Source organism: Mesoplodon mirus, assembly GCF_964341445.2.
Source record: "Mesoplodon mirus genome assembly, chromosome: 4".
In the NCBI taxonomy this organism is placed as follows: Eukaryota; Metazoa; Chordata; class Mammalia; order Artiodactyla; family Ziphiidae; genus Mesoplodon; species Mesoplodon mirus.
This window is the reverse complement of record NC_138979.1, coordinates 112,583,601-112,600,206: the sequence shown is the minus strand read 5'-3', so window position 1 is coordinate 112,600,206 and position 16,606 is coordinate 112,583,601. Positions and strand designations below refer to the sequence as shown.

Below are 16,606 nucleotides of genomic sequence, written 5' to 3'. Positions count from 1 at the left end.
CCACAAAGGGGTAGAATACAAAGACAGCAAGGCTGAAACTATGACTCTTTATTTTCACATGGACAGTTCAAAGGAAGTCATCAGTAGCTTTTGTTTAATGTAAAAAAAAAAAAGAACCCCCCCCCCCACACACACACAAATCGTGGAGAACTTGTCTGTTTCTAGAAGCCTGGTTAAAGGATTCATAGTTTAGAAGGGAAGTAACAATGCAGATTTCTCTAGAGAGCAGTTTTTAAAGCTTGGGGGTAAGAAGTTTAAAGCTAGTTTAGTGGGCTTATTTCCCAGGCTCAAAGTGATTTGGGGGAGGTGTCACAGTGCTAGATATAGGGTGATGGGACAGTGGTCACTGCCCAGAGCCTTGGAACGGATCTTGCTGTCACACAAAGCAGGCAACAGAGAGTGAGACAATAAGAAATAATCAAGGCGCCAACCAACGTTTTTGGATCGCGCATTCATCATGTATGTCCAAAAGGTATAGGCATAGGCCGTGTTGGGGTAGAGGTGCCGGAAACTGTCAGTCAGTGGCACTGCCTGCAGCAATTCCCCAAAGCCTTGACGCTCTTCTGGAGTGAAGCCAGCATTCTTTTTGTTTCCCTTTGGGTTGCGAAGATCAATTTCTTCATGAGCCACATTGAGGTCCCCACATAGCACAAGGGGCTTGCGGGAAGCCAAACCCTTCAGGAATTTGCGAAAGGCTTCATCCCAGCGCTGCCGGTACTCCAGGCGCACCAGACCTCGGCCTGCATTAGGTACATAGGCTGTCACCAGCACAAATGCATCATATTCAGCCACAATCACTCTGCCTTCCTGATCATGTTCCTCTTCACCTACAGAAACGATGAAACAATTAGCAAAAAGAAGTTTAAGAAAGAGAAAGCAGGGGCTTCTCTGGTGGCGCAGTGGTAGAGTCTGCCTGCCGATGCAGGGGACACGGGTTCGTGCCCCGGTCCAGGAGGATCCCACATGCCGCGGAGCGGCTGGGCCCGTGAGCCATGGCTGCTGAGCCTGCGCATCCGGAGCCTGTGCTCCGCAACAGGAGAGGCCACAACAGTGAGAGGCCCGCGTACCGCAAAAAAAAAAAAAAAAAAAGGGAAAGCAAAGAATAAAGGGATCAAGAATTGGGACTGGAGTGGGATATCAGCAATTGGTTTGGAAGAGCCGGGCTTTAGGAATCAACAGGGTCTCACCAATGCCATAGGAGACTTTGAGTGGGCACTGGCGGGAGAGTAGGCCCACACCACTGTACCCTTCCTTGTCTGAAGGAGCTGACCAGTACTGATGGGATAGTCCAGAGAGTGCTTGAAGTTCAGCTGGTAGTTTGTTCTCAGAACATTTGGTCTCTTGGAGGCACAGGATATCTGGGGCTTCCTCCTTTACCCACTGTGAGCGAAATGAAAGGTAGAAAAAGTATTATCAATTCAGCAGACATTTATTGAAGAATCTATGTGCTAAGTACTAGAGATACACAGGTGAGGGACTTCCCTGGTGGCACAGTGGTTAAGAATCCACCTGCCAATGCAGGGGACATGGGTTCATCCCTGGTCCGGGAAGATCCCACATGCCGCGGAGCTACTAAGCCCGTGCTCTGCAACAAGAGAAGCCACCGCAATGAAAACCCCGTGCACCACAACAAAGAGTAGCCCCTGCTCACCGCAACTAGAGAAAGCCCGCGCAGCAACGAAGACCCAATGCAGCCATAAATAAATAAATAAATAAGACACAGTCTCTGCAGAAGGAGTATAAGTCTAGCAACACAGTATTTGAAGTTATAAACTACATAAGTGGCAGGGAGACAAGAGAGAGTGTTCCATGCAACACTGAGAAGATTGGTTTTTTCCCTATAGGCAGTGGATAGATAGCCAGCTAAGATTTTTTAAGTAGTTATTTAAATGTTGGATATGCAGGAAATAAAATGGAGCAAGTCCAGTAACAAGGTTTTTCTGACATGCTAGGAAAAAGAGGACATTAAATAAAACAATGGCAGTGGAACTGGTGGAATGGCATTTAAGAAATACAAGTGGGGGCTTCCCTGGTGGCATAGTGGTTAAGAATCCGGCTGCCAATGCAGGGAACACGGGTTCGAGCCCTGGTCGGAAAAATCCCACATGCCGCGGAGCAACTAAGCCCGTGCGCCACAATTACTGAGCCTGCGCTCTAGAGCCCGCGCTCCACAACAAGAAAAGCCACCGCAATGAGAAGCCTACGCACCACAACGAAGGGTAGCCCCCGCTCGCCACAACTAGAGAAAACCCCTGCTTAGCAACGAAGACCCAACGCAGCCAAAAATAAATTTATATAAAAAAAAAGACATACAAGTGGTATGACTTGGTGAAAACCTTGTATCTCTGCCACAACGACAGCGTTAGGAACTAAAATGGGAAAAGGTGGTTAAACCCCAAGATCGGTACCCCCCTCCCCTTAATTCCACTCACATCTAAACCTTTCTTCTTAATCCAGGCTCGAAGCCCATCCACATTCCAGGAGCAGATCTTCAGTGTGGCTGATTTGCCACCGGCTGAGGTTTTCTGATCTGGGGGGTCCTCATACATGACTGCCCCCTCTCCTGTTGCCTCTTTTTCATTTTTTTTTGCTCCCGCCTTGCTCTTCTTGGCCTCTGGTTCTATAAAATAAGTAATACACAATGATATAAGTTGGCGGTATCCAACTTTGATCCTGTTAACTATAGATCCACCGAGAGCCTGCAGTTGCCGCGACTTCTTCGCAAACTGCAAAAATGAGTATCCAGTCGGTCCGTACCTCCCGTTCATCAAGGGAATTATAGACATCCCCATCGCAGCCTCTAAGGAGATAGGCCTATTTCATTCTCTTACCAATCTTGGGCTCTTCCCCGTCTTCTGCCACCGCTCCCTTTTTCCCACGTTTCGGCATCACTGTAACAAACACCCTTCTGCACCAGTTCCACGTCGCCCACCGAAGCAGTATATTTATCGCGTTGCCTACAGACGCAAAGAAGTAGTGAAACCAGCTAAGGCTGGGGAAGACTCCCCCCTCGGGCGCCCCCGCACCGAGTCCCGCCTTTCAAACCGTATTATCTCTGAATTCTTTTCCCGCCTCAGTGCACCATCGGCCTTTCAGCCCCTCATCCTCAAGACTAAATCATTTCATAGTGCCTCCTACCCTCCTCACGAGATCGGCCCTCTAGCCAATCGACGGACTTAATTAAGAATTCCGACTTAGGCTTGCCGATCAGAAGTCCAGAGAAGCCCCTACGATAGGCAAAACAACAACAACCCTGTAACTGACCTGCTTGGGTCGCAGCCTGACTCCTCCTTAACCCAGCACAAAGAATGGAGCACGATGTGCCCCCACGTGGGTAACTGGTGTGGTCACGTGATCTGAGATACGCCTCCAGTGGCGGAGGAATGAGGGTGATTGGTCTGTTTGTACCACGTGACGGAAAGCTCAGCCTTCCCAACCTTCTCCGTGACTCCGGGGCACTGAAGGCCCCAATCCTCCATTCTTGGGCTGTTCATCGCTATGCCAGAATCACGACTCCTTCTGCCACCTTGACCGGAGATCCCAGAGCTGTCTAAGAGAGAACAAAATCAGTGGAGAAAGCTGGGCTGGACCATGGGAGAGAGGCAGAGGAACGGATAGGAATTTAAGGAGCAGATGCCGACTCTGTGTTCCTGGCAGTTAAGAGAACAGGTCCTCGAAGGGGCCTTGATGGGTCGCCGTGACGACAGGGGTTGGGGTTGGCGCCGGCGCGCTACCAGCGGGAATTCCTTGGTATCTGTTCCGGTGAGTGCTGCTCCTTAGCAGCCACCGACTCGTTTTCTTCAGCGACTCAGAGTCTGCGTCCCAGCGCGGACTGGTGCGGGCTCCACGGCCCCAGTGGTAGCTCGGAGCCATGCCGGCGGTTTTGGGTTTTGAAGGCAGCGCCAACAAGATTGGCGTGGGAGTAGTACGGGATGGCGTGGTGCTGGCGAACCCGCGGCGGACTTACGTCACGCCTCCTGGCACAGGTACGGGAGTAGGGAACTTATAGTTTGCGGCGCACTTCTCCGCACAGCATCACCCGCCATCTTCCTAAACATTAGTGAAGAAAGGTGTGGAGCGCATTGTCCCCTCATAGTTTTTGATCTGAGTCTCTGAGATTATGTGACAGTGTTATCACAAGGCTGATGGATAGAAGAGTCACAGGCACTTGAACCTGGATCTTCTGAGCTCGTTCAGCCTTTATTGAGCATCTTTTACGTGCTAATCGTCAGCTGGCTGCTGGCTACAAAAATAGATGTATAAGCTTGTTATGGAGCTGGACATGTAGACAGAACTTCACAGTGTGATAAATAGTATAACGTAGATGCAGTCAAAATACACTAGAATGAGAGAGTGTAAAGACTCCCAGCTTAGGTGTAGACAGAACTGGCTGGCTTTGCAATATTCAGTAGTTGTTTTTGGACTTCTGTATTCTTAAAATGGGAATGGTAATACCTGCATCATTGGGTCTTGAGAATTAAAGTACCAGACACATTATCACTTTTAGTAAATGTTATTTGTAAGTTATATTGTAACTTGTCTACCCTCCCCGCAAACATCTGCTTATGTAGGAGAAGGCAACTGACTTGCATATATCTGAAAAGCCTCCCTGAGCAGGCGATGTTGTGACAGGTTACTCATTAGGAATGTATATATATATATATATATATATATATATATATATATATATATATATATATATATATATATATATATATATATATATATGTTTAGCACTCACCCTTGGCATTTGGGCACCAAGAATGTGAAGATAAATAAAATAGCCAGTGCTTTGAGATGTTCATGGTTAAACTGGGAAAAGTACGGATAATTATAATGCTATAGTTATTATATGTTATATATAGTATGTTAAATTCAATGATGTGTTAAATTCATGCACACGGTTTGTAGGGTCACAGAAGATCACCAAAAAGTATGAGATAGGTATCACTTGAATTGAGTCCTGAGTATGAGTTGGGTATGAAGAAGGGCATTTCTGAGAGCTGTTTAGCCTAGCTGAACAGGCTGGAAAGACTATATGTGAAGACATAGAAGACAGGATGCTTGAGGAAAGGGAAAGGGACTCTTCCTACCCCACTAAAACGTCTGTTTTGACTTCTACCTACCTTTCTATAGAAAAACTCTGTGATCACTGACTTGTGTCCATCTCTTAGGATTCCTTCCAGGTGCTACTGCCAGGCACCACCGAGCTGTTATCCTGGACCTGCTGCAGGAGGCACTAACAGAGGCTGGATTAACCTCCAAGGATATTGATTGCATTGCATACACCAAAGGTATGGCTGGGAGAGTGGGCGACAATGGAAGAATATACCTGGAGCCTGGCTAGGTCAAAATAGCCTGCAGCTCACCTCTGCTACCACCACTACCACCACCCAACCTTCACATCCCCTGCTTCCCCCGGCTCTGTTTTTCTCAGTGTCTATAGGATTCTCACTCCCATTTCTGTCCCCGTAGGTCCTGGCATGGGTGCCCCACTGGTTTCTGTGGCTGTTGTAGCCCGTACTATGGCTCAGTTGTGGAATAAGCCATTGCTGGGCGTTAACCACTGCATAGGCCACATTGAAATGGGCCGCCTCATCACTGGAGCCACCAGCCCAACTGTGCTATATGTCAGTGGAGGAAATACACAGGTATTTAACAGTACTACACTGTTCCTTCTTTTTATTTCCCCTCAGAGATTTTTGGTTATTTTTTTAATTTTTTTTTTTTTTTTTTGCGGTACTTGGGCCTCCTACTGTTGTGGCCTCTCCGGTTGAGGAACACAGGCTCCGGACACGCAGGCTCAGTGGCCATGGCTCACGGGCCCAGCCGCTCCGCGGCACGTGGGATCTTCCCGGACCGGGGCACGAACCCGTGTCCCCTGCATCGGCAGGCAGACTCTCAACCACTGTGCCACCAGGGAAGCCCTGGTTATTTTTAATGACTGAAACAAAACAGGTCTAAAACCACAGCTTCTGGAAGAACCATTTGTTTTTGCTGGTCTCTCTTCAGACTAACCTTGGCCTCTTGTTGGGCCATGTGTTTAAGAGCAGGGTCTCTGAAGACATGCTTGCTGACAACAGTTTTTTCCAAGGGGATATCCACAGACTACCTTGTGGGCATGAGGTGATTATAGTTATAAACTTTCACAAAAGACTTGATCTCTGACCTCCTGGCGATTTTCTTCTTGCCAGTGGTAGCCATCACTTTGCAGGGATAGTGGGATGCCATCATCAGTGTTCTTCATGATGACCCACCAGGAGCAGCACCACCTTCCCAGGTTTCATGAACTTGCCCATTTTGACAGAAACCACTCAGGACTACGGCAGAAAAGCTCCACCATTCCTTCTTAATTTCTAAGGCACTGTACCAACAACTTTCATGTTCCACCCGAGTGGTGGGAACTGCAAGAGCAAAGCTGGGCTCATCTGAAACTAAAATGTGATATACTAGAAAACCCACAACAGAGTTTGTGATATTGTATGTTTGGGCAGTATGATTAGAACGTTAGATGACCTTTATATATATGGCTGCAGAGATAAGGAATTTCCAATTTAGAGAAGGAAAGAATGGTAAGGATTGAAGTATTCAAAATAATGAAAGGATTTTCATTTTCGTTATCTTGAAGCTTATTTTTCCTATGAATCTTAGCAATTAAAACTAAGGGGCACTATCCCATTTGTATCTTTACAACAATTGCATGTTTTGTTTTAGTTACTGGTGATAAATATATAGAAGTTTTTAAGAGTATGAAAATATAAATAATTTAGAAAACATTTTATGAATGGCAGAAGGTATTTTAAACTTACAGGTGAAGCCAGAGTTGTTTGGGATACCTTATAAGACCTTTTTAGGTTGGGATTAGAGAACTCCAGCCTTCCTTTCCCACATAACACCTGATGGGATTATTGTCAGGAATGCTCATTGTCTGCAGCTTATGAAAGGTTATGTTCTAAAACTTCATCTTGTGAAATAGTTATTAAAGATGAAGCACACATTCCTGTGAAAATGATGTGGCAACTTTAATGGGTAGAAAGCAAGTAACTGGTTGAGGCCTGAAGGATATCATACAAGGTTAGGGACTTGGGGTGTGGAAAGTATCAGTGGAAGCTTACAAGAGTTAATGGATATGAGCAGCGATGGAATTTTCTCTTCTTTTCCTCCTCCCTTTTGAAGCCTGCTTAGGTGTGAAAAACAGAAGATGATTGGGTAGGGAAGTGTAGATGACAGAAGTAGAAAGGCAGAATTTTTTCTTTCCTCTTTTGTTGCCAGCTTTTGACAGTAGAGTAAGAGCTACATCAGAATGGAAGAAAATCCCTAGCAGCACCAGAAAGGGAAAGGGACTTATGGTCCTTAGGAAGTACTCACTGTCAGCAGTATGGAGCATATGTGTCAGTGGGTGATAAATACTCTCTGTGCTAGAAGCTGGTCACGTATGAAGAATGGACATAAGTTGGTTGCCAGTGCTGAGTTGGATGGGCCATTAGTCTGACCCAGAATGGGGTTTTCAGTTTTGTTTTGTTTTTGTTTTGTTTGCTGCACTGCGTGACTTGTGGGATCTTAGTTCCCCAACCAGGGGTTGAACGAGCACCTTCAGCAGTGAAAGAGCGGAGTCCTAACCACTGGACCGCTAGGGAATTCCCTGGGATTTTTGGGTTTCTTTTAACTCTACCTTGGTGGTTTCCAAATACCACCACCCTGGTAGAATAACCTAGAAGAACTCTGGTTTCCTGCTTCCAAGAAGGAAAGCCTTCCCTAGTACACACTGTCTAGACTGCTTTTAAAGGAATATTAGGAAGCTCCAAGCAAGAAAAATGCATCCAAAGTGATAATTTGCTTCTTCCCTGACCTAGACTACCTTCTGTAGACTAGGAATCTGCTCTGGGAATCCTTGGGATATATATAGACTTCTCAGATAAGTGCTATTAAAAAGTACCCATTGAGGGTTTGGGAAAGTCATTTTTTCCATTGCTTATTGCTTTTTGGAAGCTCTAGTGACCATGTTGATCCTCTGCTGCGTTCTTCCCCAAAGCCAAATGCTCCTCTTTACAGACTTGAGGTTTCATGGACATCCTCATCACCCTTAGGTGATTGCATATTCAGAACATCGTTACCGCATCTTTGGGGAAACCATCGATATTGCTGTGGGTAATTGTCTGGATCGTTTTGCTCGAGTGCTGAAGGTAAGCCATTGAGGCTACAGAGAACATAAGATGTGAATGTATTTGGGGGGAGCCATGGAAAAGGAGGAGGAAAGTAGTAAATTAGCTTCTTATGCTTCCTGGATACCTGACTTCATCCTCTTTTTCCTTCTGCTAGATTTCCAATGACCCAAGTCCAGGCTACAACATTGAACAGATGGCAAAGCGGTAAGGGGAATAAGGTGGAGGGAGGCTGACTGGTGGGGCGCCAGGGATTTCCTTGTATATGTCTTAATGAGGTTTGGGAGGGCTTTGGAGGGTGAGCAGCCAGCTGACTACAGGCTTAAGTGCCTCATATACTCACTCCCACATAGAGGCAAGAAGCTAGTTGAGCTGCCATACACTGTAAAGGGGATGGACGTCTCATTCTCAGGGATCTTGTCTTTCATTGAGGTGAGTGTGGGAGAGGTGAGGAGATGGGCACTTCTCATGCTTTTTAATGAAGCACATGTGTTTTGCTCACCACTGTATTTTCTACATATAGCATAGTACTGGCCCATGTTAGATGCTGAATAAATTCATTTAGCAAATATTTATTGAACATCTTTTGTGTGCCAGGTGCTGTTCAAGGCAATAGTGATACAAGATGGAGCAAAACAAAAATCCCTGCCTACTTGGAGCTTGCTTTTCATGCAGTGGGGGTGGGAGACAGAAAAAGAAACCAAAAAAAAAAAAAAAAGAAAGGGGGGAAATAATAAAATAAAAAGGGTCAGATGGGGACAAGTGCTCTAGAGAAAAATTAACTGGGGTAGGGAATGAAGGGTGCCAGGGTAGACATTCATAATTACTGAGTTTTTTTTTTAAGCTAATCACAGTATTTTCTTTCTTTCCTTTTTTTTTTTTTCCCCCCGTAATTATTGAATCATGAAAGACTGCTGCTGGTTTTATAGCTCAGTGCCAGTGAAGGGCAAGGTGTCATATGGGATGTACTGGCAAATTGAATTGTGGTGAAACATGGTGATACTCCAAGTGCACTAATTTTTTGCTCATATGTCATCCCCAAACCGCAATTCATTGTTTTATATGTTTTCCCCTTTAACTATAGGATGTAACCCAGCGGATGCTGGCCACGGGCGAGTGTACTCCTGAGGATCTATGTTTCTCCCTGCAGGTAATGGAGTAAAAAGCTGGGACAGAAAGTTGAAGCTGGAGGAGCTTTTATATAGTAGATAGAACTAAGCTGGGATTGTCTTTGATGTTTTCACCTTGTTTTCCTTCCATAGGAAACTGTGTTTGCAATGCTGGTAGAGATCACAGAGCGAGCCATGGCACATTGTGGCTCCCAGGAAGCCCTCATCGTGGGAGGTGTGGGGTGTATGTATCACTGAACTGTGCTTCTCTTTCCTATTTTGGGGCATGTGTATCCTCCTCCTGATACTCTAAATCTCTAAGGGTTTGGGGAAATTACTCATTTTATTTCTTGTCCTATGCTTCCCACTCCTTGCCCCTGGAATCCCTACTTCATTTTCCTAAGTCAGTGCACATGAGGTGTACAGCCATACTGTGGAGAAATGGCTAAAAGTAAGCTAACTGTACCCCTACCTCTTTGTAGGTAATATGAGGTTACAGGAAATGATGGAGACAATGTGCCAGGAGCGCGGAGCCCAGCTTTTTGCCACAGATGAGAGGTAAAGGCCCTTTCCCTTTTTTTATTTCTTTTTTTTCCCCTCCAATTACTGTGATTTTCCATGCTTAGATCATGAATTTCATACCTCTTTTCCTTTCCAGATTCTGCATTGACAATGGAGCCATGATAGCCCAGGCTGGCTGGGAGATGTTTCGGGCTGGACACAGGACTCCTCTCAGTGAATCTGGGGTCACACAGAGGTGAGTAGCCCCTTGGAGGAGGTAGACAGGATTAAATGGGAGGTAGGCAAAAATGAGCAGCAGGGAAGAGGATCCAGAATCGTGAGGGCAGAGAAGAATGGAAGGTGCTAAGGGGTAACTGTCCACCAAGTTTTTCCTATTTTGTTTTTACAGGTATCGGACAGATGAAGTAGAAGTGACCTGGAGGGACTAACAAGGTTAACAGAATCGGAGTAGATAGCGCCCTAAGTGGAGACCAAGGGACCCTGGGCCTTAATCTTTATCCTGACATAAGAATCCTGGCAAGGCTGTGGATGCCCCTCTCCTATCATTTGAACCTCAAGATGACTCAGCATTAAAATATTTTTGTTTTTATATGTTGATAATCAACTTGTGTTCAGAAAGGATACACAGTTAGCACTGGATAAATTCTTGTTGATGGGGTGATGGGTAAGGAGGCAAGGGGTCAGAGCGGCACCCTGGCTGACTATGCAGGTTGCCTTGGAGCTGCTTCTCTGGAGCTAACATTGAGGGGAATCTCTTAGATATTCTAACCTCTTCTTAGTAATGCTATTATCATTGATACGGTTTTAGCATCAGATCTTATGCTAATTGCTTTACATTTATCATCTTATTTAAATTCTTTGAAGTATAGGTACTCAGGATTTCCCTGAAAATAGCCTGAAGCCAGGTGTAATTTCATGCTAATTGATAACTCAAAAGTAAAACCATCCCTCTTCCATACACTTAGGCCTACAGACATTTCCATTGGCAGGCTTGAGGGGGCGGGCCCCAGGTATACACATTCTCTGAAATTAACAGCCAGTCATTAGCAAAAATCCCACGTATGCTCAACCTCTTCTCTGTATGTTCCCTTTTTTATAGTCCTGCTCTGAGCCCTGGTTTCTCCTGAGGACTCTGCTTCTTTTAGTAGTGGTGGTGGTTTCTCTCACACCCATTGTACCGCTGGGCCTGGAGGCAGTGCAAGTGTCCTCATTTTTTCTCATACTATTTTTTTTTTAATATTTATTGATTTGGCTGCGCTGGGTCTTCGTTGCGGCATGCGGGATCTTTAGTTGTGGCATGCGAACTCTTAGTTGTGGCATGTGGGATCTAGTTTCCTGACGAGGGATCGAACCCCGGTCCCCTGCATTGGGAGCATGGAGTATTAACCACTGGACCGCCAGGGGAGTCCCTTCCATATACTGTTTTTAAGACTATTCTCTTTCATCTCTAACATACCTCAGCTTTGAAACACAAGTCAGTACCTGTCATAAAGCTTGGTGATTTAAATATCCATGTAGATAATCTTTCTAACACTCTGGTCTCAGTTCTTTGCTCCTCCAGTGATCTTGTCCTCCACCCCCACTTCAGCTACTCATTCCCTTGGTCATATTCTAGACCTACCACTACTCCATATCTCAATCTCAAACGTCCCACCCTCCCACCATTACTTCCTGTCTTTCCAGTTTACTCCACATGCCTTCATTTCCCTCCTCCCACTAAATTCCAGTCATGAGCCCTTTGTTACAAACGCCTTACCTCCCTTGCTTCTCTCTGGCTTTTGTCACACTCAACTCTTCACCAACTTTACTCCTAGATCCATGCAGTTGAAAGGGCTAGGAAGAAACAGTCAGGTTGACTTGTCTTTAAATTCATTACCATAAAACTTGGGTGAGTCCTTTATGCTACTAGCAATATCCCCTGGTCCTTTTACTTGCCCTTCCTTTTTTTTGGCCATGCTGCATGGCTTGCGGGATTGGAGTCTTAACCACTGGACCTCCAGGGAATTCTCCACTTGCCCTCGCTTCTGATCCCTTAAATCACCAACATCCCTCATTCTCACTTTTACTTTGGTAGAAAATAGAAACAATCCAGGGAATTCCCCACTTGCCCTCGCTTCTGATCCCTTAAATCTCCAACATCCCTCATTCTCACTTTTACTTTGGTAGAAAATAGAAACAATCCGAAAAGGTTCACAAGCTCTGACCACTATACCTGCATACTTTCCAGCATTTATACCTGTAAGCTCTGCTTTCTCTCTTGTAACTGTCTACCAGTGATTCTCAACTGGGACTGAGTTTGCTCCCAGAGGACATTTGGTTGATCACAACCGGGAGGTGGTGCTGCTGGGTAGAGGCCAGGGATGCTGCAAAATAGCCTACAATGCACCTAACAGCCTTCCACAACAGAACTATCTGGGCTTAAATGTCATTGGCGTCAAGGTTGAGAAATGCTGCTCTAAACAAACTGTCTAGGCTCCTGTCCAGCCAGTCCCATCATCTGGCTTTCAAGGACATCTCTCAACAGTTCTCCCTCCTTTTCTGTAGCGTCAGTATTCCCCTTTCTCTCCTGGAGCATCCTGTTGGCACACAAATATGCTATCATTTTTCTTATCTTACAAAGACATAAACCTCTCTTGACCCCATTTCCCCTTCCAGTTGCTCCCAATTTTCCTGCTCAATTTTTTAAAAACATTTTGTTTATTACTAAGTTTTTAAGTTGAATTATAGTTGACTTACAATATTAGTTTCAGATGTACAGCATAGTGATTTAGTAAGTATTCTTATAGGTTATACTCCACTTAAAGTTATAAAATATTCACTGTATTCTCTGTACTGTACAATATATCCTTGTAGTTTGTTTATTCTGCTCTATTTTATAGCAGAACATCTTAAAAGAGTCTTTTCCACTTTCTACCAATTCCCTATTAAGTCCACTGCACCACGACTGTTCTCATCATGGTCACCAACAACTTTCACAAACCTAAATAATGGCATCTTCTGCTTTATCTTGCACAGGCTATCAGTAGCGTTTGACACCCCCTCTCTGAAACATTGTCTTTACTTGACCTTAGGACATATTCTCTGGTTTGCCTCCTAGTTTACCAAGTACTCTTTCTTAGTCTACTGGTTTCTCCTCATCTCCATAGCGCTCTAGAGTTCAGTCCTTGGACTGCTTTTCTGTTTACATACATACCTGGAGTGATTTCATCCAGTGTTGCACATTAGAGCCATTTCAATGTGGATGACTCCCCATTTTTTTTAGCTCCAATCAGGACTCTATCCTGAATATCTAGCTGCCCTTGGCATCTCGACTTGGATGCTTAATAGGCATCTCAAGTTTAACATATACAAAACTGAACTTACTTTCTCCCCAGCTTACTGCTGCAGTCTTTCCTATTTCAGTTAATGGCAACTCCATCCTTCTAGTTGTTCATGTTAAAGTGTCTTGGTATTATCTTTGGCACCTATTTTTCATCTCCTCCAATTCATCAAATCACGTTGACTTTACCTTCAGAATACATCCAGAATCCAATTTGTCACTTCTCTGCTGCCATCCTAGCCCAAGCCAGAATTTTCTGCCTCCAAGATCAGGGGTCCCCAACCCCCGGGCCATGGACTGGTACTGGTCGGTCAGCGGCCTGTTAGGAACCGGGCTGCGCAGCAGGAGGTGAGCAGTGGCAGGCGGGCGGGCGAGCTAGCGAGGGAGCGAAGCTTAGAACCATCGTTTGCATTACAGCCTGGAAAAATTACCTTCCACGAAACTGGTCCCTGGTGCCAAAAAGGGTGGGGACTGCTGTCCAAGGTTATTGCAGTAGCTGGTCTACCTGCTTCCACCATTTCCCTCTTACAGTCATTTCTCAACACAGCAGCCAGAGTGAATAGTGTTAACACAGAAGCCAGATTCTCAGCCACTCTTCTCAAAACCCTCTGTGTTTTCCTACCTCGGAATAAAAACCAGAGTCCTTTAAAGGCCTGTAAAAGCCTCCATGACCTGCCCCACCCTTCCTCAAGTAATGCTTTGACCTCACTTCCTGCTACTTATCTCCTTGTTCACTCTGCTCCAGCAACATTGGCCTTTTGTTCTTCCTTAAACACTGAAGGTGTACTGCCCCTCAAGGCCTTTATACTTGTTGCTCCCTCTGCCTGGGATGCTCTTTCCGGAGGTATAGGCTTTAAGTCTGCTCAACTTTTTTTTAGTGAGGGCTTCCTGACAACCCTACTTAAAAGTGTACTCCTCGGGCTTCCCTGGTGGCGCAGTGGTTGAGAGTCCGCCTGCCGATGCAGGGGACACGGGTTCGTGCCCCAGTCCGGGAAGATCCCACATGCCGCAGAGCGGCTAGGCCCGTGAGCCATGGCCGCTGAGCCTGCGTGTCCGGAGCCTGTGCTCCGCAACGGGAGAGGCCACAACAGTGACAGGCCTGCGTACCGCAAAAAAAAAAAAAAAGATTGTACTCCTCTAGCGCTTTCTAGCCCACTCCCCTGTTTTATTTCTCTTCATAGCACTTACCACCTTGTAATCTAATAGTTGTTTTTATTATGTTCATTGTTTATCTCTTCTTGTTGGAATATAAACTCCCTGAGGGGAGGTGTAGCTTATTTTATTCATTGGCATATCATCTCCCAGTACTTAAAATAGGGTCTGGAACATAGTGGACATTCAGTTAGTATTTGCTGAATGAATGTATAAGCTGATGAGGAACTAAACCAAAGAAATAATCAAAGGACTATAAGGTAAGACTTGAGCCAAAAGATTTTAAAAATTAGGATTACATGAGCTTGGGCAAAGAGGAAGTTTCTGATTACTTACTAAGTAGAAAGTGATGATAAATACATTTTTTTTCATTTACAAAGGATAGACAAATGGGTTGAAATGCATTAAGGCGTGGAGGCTTAAAGTAGAAACTTTGAGATGGAAGAAGATAAATTCTTGTTGAATATATTGGAGAACAGGAATAATCTTTTTCTAGGCTTGGGGAGTTTCAAGTATGTTATTACACATTAGCCTCAGGTATTTATTTGTAAGTTTTTATTAATATCATGGGGTGGAATGGATTGTGGAGGAAGGACCTTTGGCACTGCAGCCGCAGTTCGTATTGCGTAGTCGGGGAGTTCTCTCCCTAGGTAGCTTTGGGCTGTTGTAAAATCCTTGTGTGTCCGAAGCTTTGGGCCACCCAAGGGTAGACTCAAAAAAGTTTGTGGAGCCAGGAGATTAAAATCTTGGCTCCTTAAGTCCTAAATTATGGACTCCTCTTCCTAGCTGTCTTTCCTCCTGAGCCTCACTAACAGTATAGGGTGAGTGTGTACTGCTGATTTCCACAAACGAAGGCAATGGGGGATGTCAGGCCCCTGGACAGCATCTCCGGCCAGGTCATATATAGGGTCCCAGGGCAGGCTGATTGAGGGATCACAGGTAGCCTCCTGTTATGTAAGAAATGGAACCTGTTCCTCAGCTTCTCTAGCCATTGGATTAGTCCTACCCCTGAGCTCTATGCCCCTGCAGTTTGAAATCTTCCCAGATTCATGACTGTGAGGGCAGCCATAGGACTTCATGAAGGCATGAATATTGCCATACAACTTTATGAAGGCACATGTGCCACCCTGACTGCATGGTTAGGAAAAGTGAGCAGGGACGAGGTGAGCGCCATTGTCCGTTTGTACTCTGGGACAACTGCCCCCACTTTAATGGCCCTGTTCCTGTATATCTACCTGCTTTTGGTTTGTCTTCAGGTCCTGCTCAGGGATGTAGCCTGAGGGAGCAGTATTGTTGAGAGAGGTAGATGCCAAGTTCTCCTTTGCTGGTGGCTTCTGCACCTGCTGGAAGACCACTAAGTCTTCAAAAGCCTTTTGGCTACAGAGAAAGGAAACCCCAGATACAGAAGGGAACAGAAAGTATGTCATCCTCTGAAATTTCTGTCCTTGGGGATTTAGGGATAATAGGGCTTCTTCACTCTTTAGTTTTTCTGTTTTGCTGCCCAGCTGGCATTTCTTTCAAACTGGTAACCATAAACCTGTTCAGATGTAGGTAGAGATTAGCCAGTGTCTCCCCACAGCCAGTACCTCCTACCACAGAAACTCCTCTTCCATCAGATTTCGGCTCCTCCTACATGAATCCACTTAAGTCATTACTGTTTTTTGAGCATCTACTCTATGCCAGTCAGTGGGCTAGGTAAGATTTATCTCTCTAATCTTCCCCTCTGGTTCACTCACCTGGTAGTAATCAGAGAGCCCATAGAGGCAAGACCCTGGCTCTCAACATCTAATGAAGTACCAGCCATACTGGCACTCTGACCCTAGGCAGCTCCCACTCTGCACACCCATGTCGGTCCTATTTCCTAAAACAAATCATACAGGAGCCTGGAAATGAGATTTAGGACACATACTCCTTCATGGGAAGAGAACCCCAACCCAAAGCAGTAGGACTGTCTAGGTACCACCGGTGCCAAAGCGGGTAATGGAAGTGTGTGTGCATGGGGTTGGGGGGGACAACCAAATTTGATAATCAAAGAGCACCATACAATTCATTAATGAAACAAGGGATGGAGAGAACTGGTGAAGGAGGGGATGGGGGCCTACCTGCATATAAACTACTTTTAATATAATTGATTAATGCCTCTGGCTCATTTCATCACCTAGCCCCTCAGAGAAGCAGAAACCAGGGTTCCAGGTCATTCTGCACTGAAGGCAGGAGTGGAGGGCCTTACCAGTTGTGGCAGAGATGCCCAGGTAGGAAAGTATGGTCTACGTGATGGCAAGGATGGTTCCTTTGGGGACAGCTGTGGCAGGGTCCTGGGAACAAAAGTTGAACCATCAGTG

The 16,606-nt window shown here is 45.5% G+C and overlaps 2 protein-coding genes across 2 annotated transcripts; one reads left to right on the top strand and one right to left on the bottom strand.

The window, feature by feature from the left end:
- Positions 1-60: 60 nt before the first annotated feature.
- Positions 61-3,371, bottom strand: APEX1 (apurinic/apyrimidinic endodeoxyribonuclease 1). The gene is made up of 5 exons (XM_082617591.1): positions 3,265-3,371; positions 2,832-2,957; positions 2,433-2,620; positions 1,188-1,380; positions 61-827 (listed from the first exon to the last, which is right to left on the bottom strand). The coding sequence occupies exons 2-5, from the start codon at positions 2,887-2,889 to the stop codon at positions 310-312; spliced, it is 957 nt and encodes a 318-aa protein (XP_082473717.1). The 5' UTR covers positions 2,890-2,957; positions 3,265-3,371; the 3' UTR covers positions 61-309.
- A 317-nt stretch (positions 3,372-3,688) lies between these two features.
- On the top strand, positions 3,689-10,382 carry OSGEP (O-sialoglycoprotein endopeptidase). The gene is made up of 11 exons (XM_082616731.1): positions 3,689-3,986; positions 5,175-5,294; positions 5,476-5,651; positions 8,088-8,183; positions 8,320-8,369; positions 8,516-8,594; positions 9,247-9,312; positions 9,425-9,515; positions 9,754-9,829; positions 9,930-10,028; positions 10,182-10,382. Exons 1-11 carry the CDS (start codon positions 3,872-3,874, stop codon positions 10,219-10,221), a joined length of 1,008 nt encoding a protein of 335 aa, XP_082472857.1. The 5' UTR covers positions 3,689-3,871; the 3' UTR covers positions 10,222-10,382.
- Positions 10,383-16,606: the final 6,224 nt, after the last annotated feature.

Excerpts from the sequence above, each read along its gene's own strand:
- APEX1 (XM_082617591.1), bottom strand. The coding sequence starts at position 2,889 with ATGCCGAAACGTGGGAAAAAGGGAGCGGTGGCAGAAGACGGGGAAGAG. Across the intron at positions 2,621-2,831 it reads CGGGGAAGAGCCCAAGATTG|AACCAGAGGCCAAGAAGAGC; the intron begins GTAAGAGAATGA and ends CTTATTTTATAG. Across the intron at positions 1,381-2,432 it reads TTAAGAAGAAAGGTTTAGAT|TGGGTAAAGGAGGAAGCCCC; the intron begins GTGAGTGGAATT and ends TTTCGCTCACAG.
- OSGEP (XM_082616731.1), top strand. The coding sequence starts at position 3,872 with ATGCCGGCGGTTTTGGGTTTTGAAGGCAGCGCCAACAAGATTGGCGTG. Across the intron at positions 8,370-8,515 it reads ATTGAACAGATGGCAAAGCG|AGGCAAGAAGCTAGTTGAGC; the intron begins GTAAGGGGAATA and ends ACTCCCACATAG. Across the intron at positions 9,516-9,753 it reads CATCGTGGGAGGTGTGGGGT|GTAATATGAGGTTACAGGAA; the intron begins GTATGTATCACT and ends ACCTCTTTGTAG.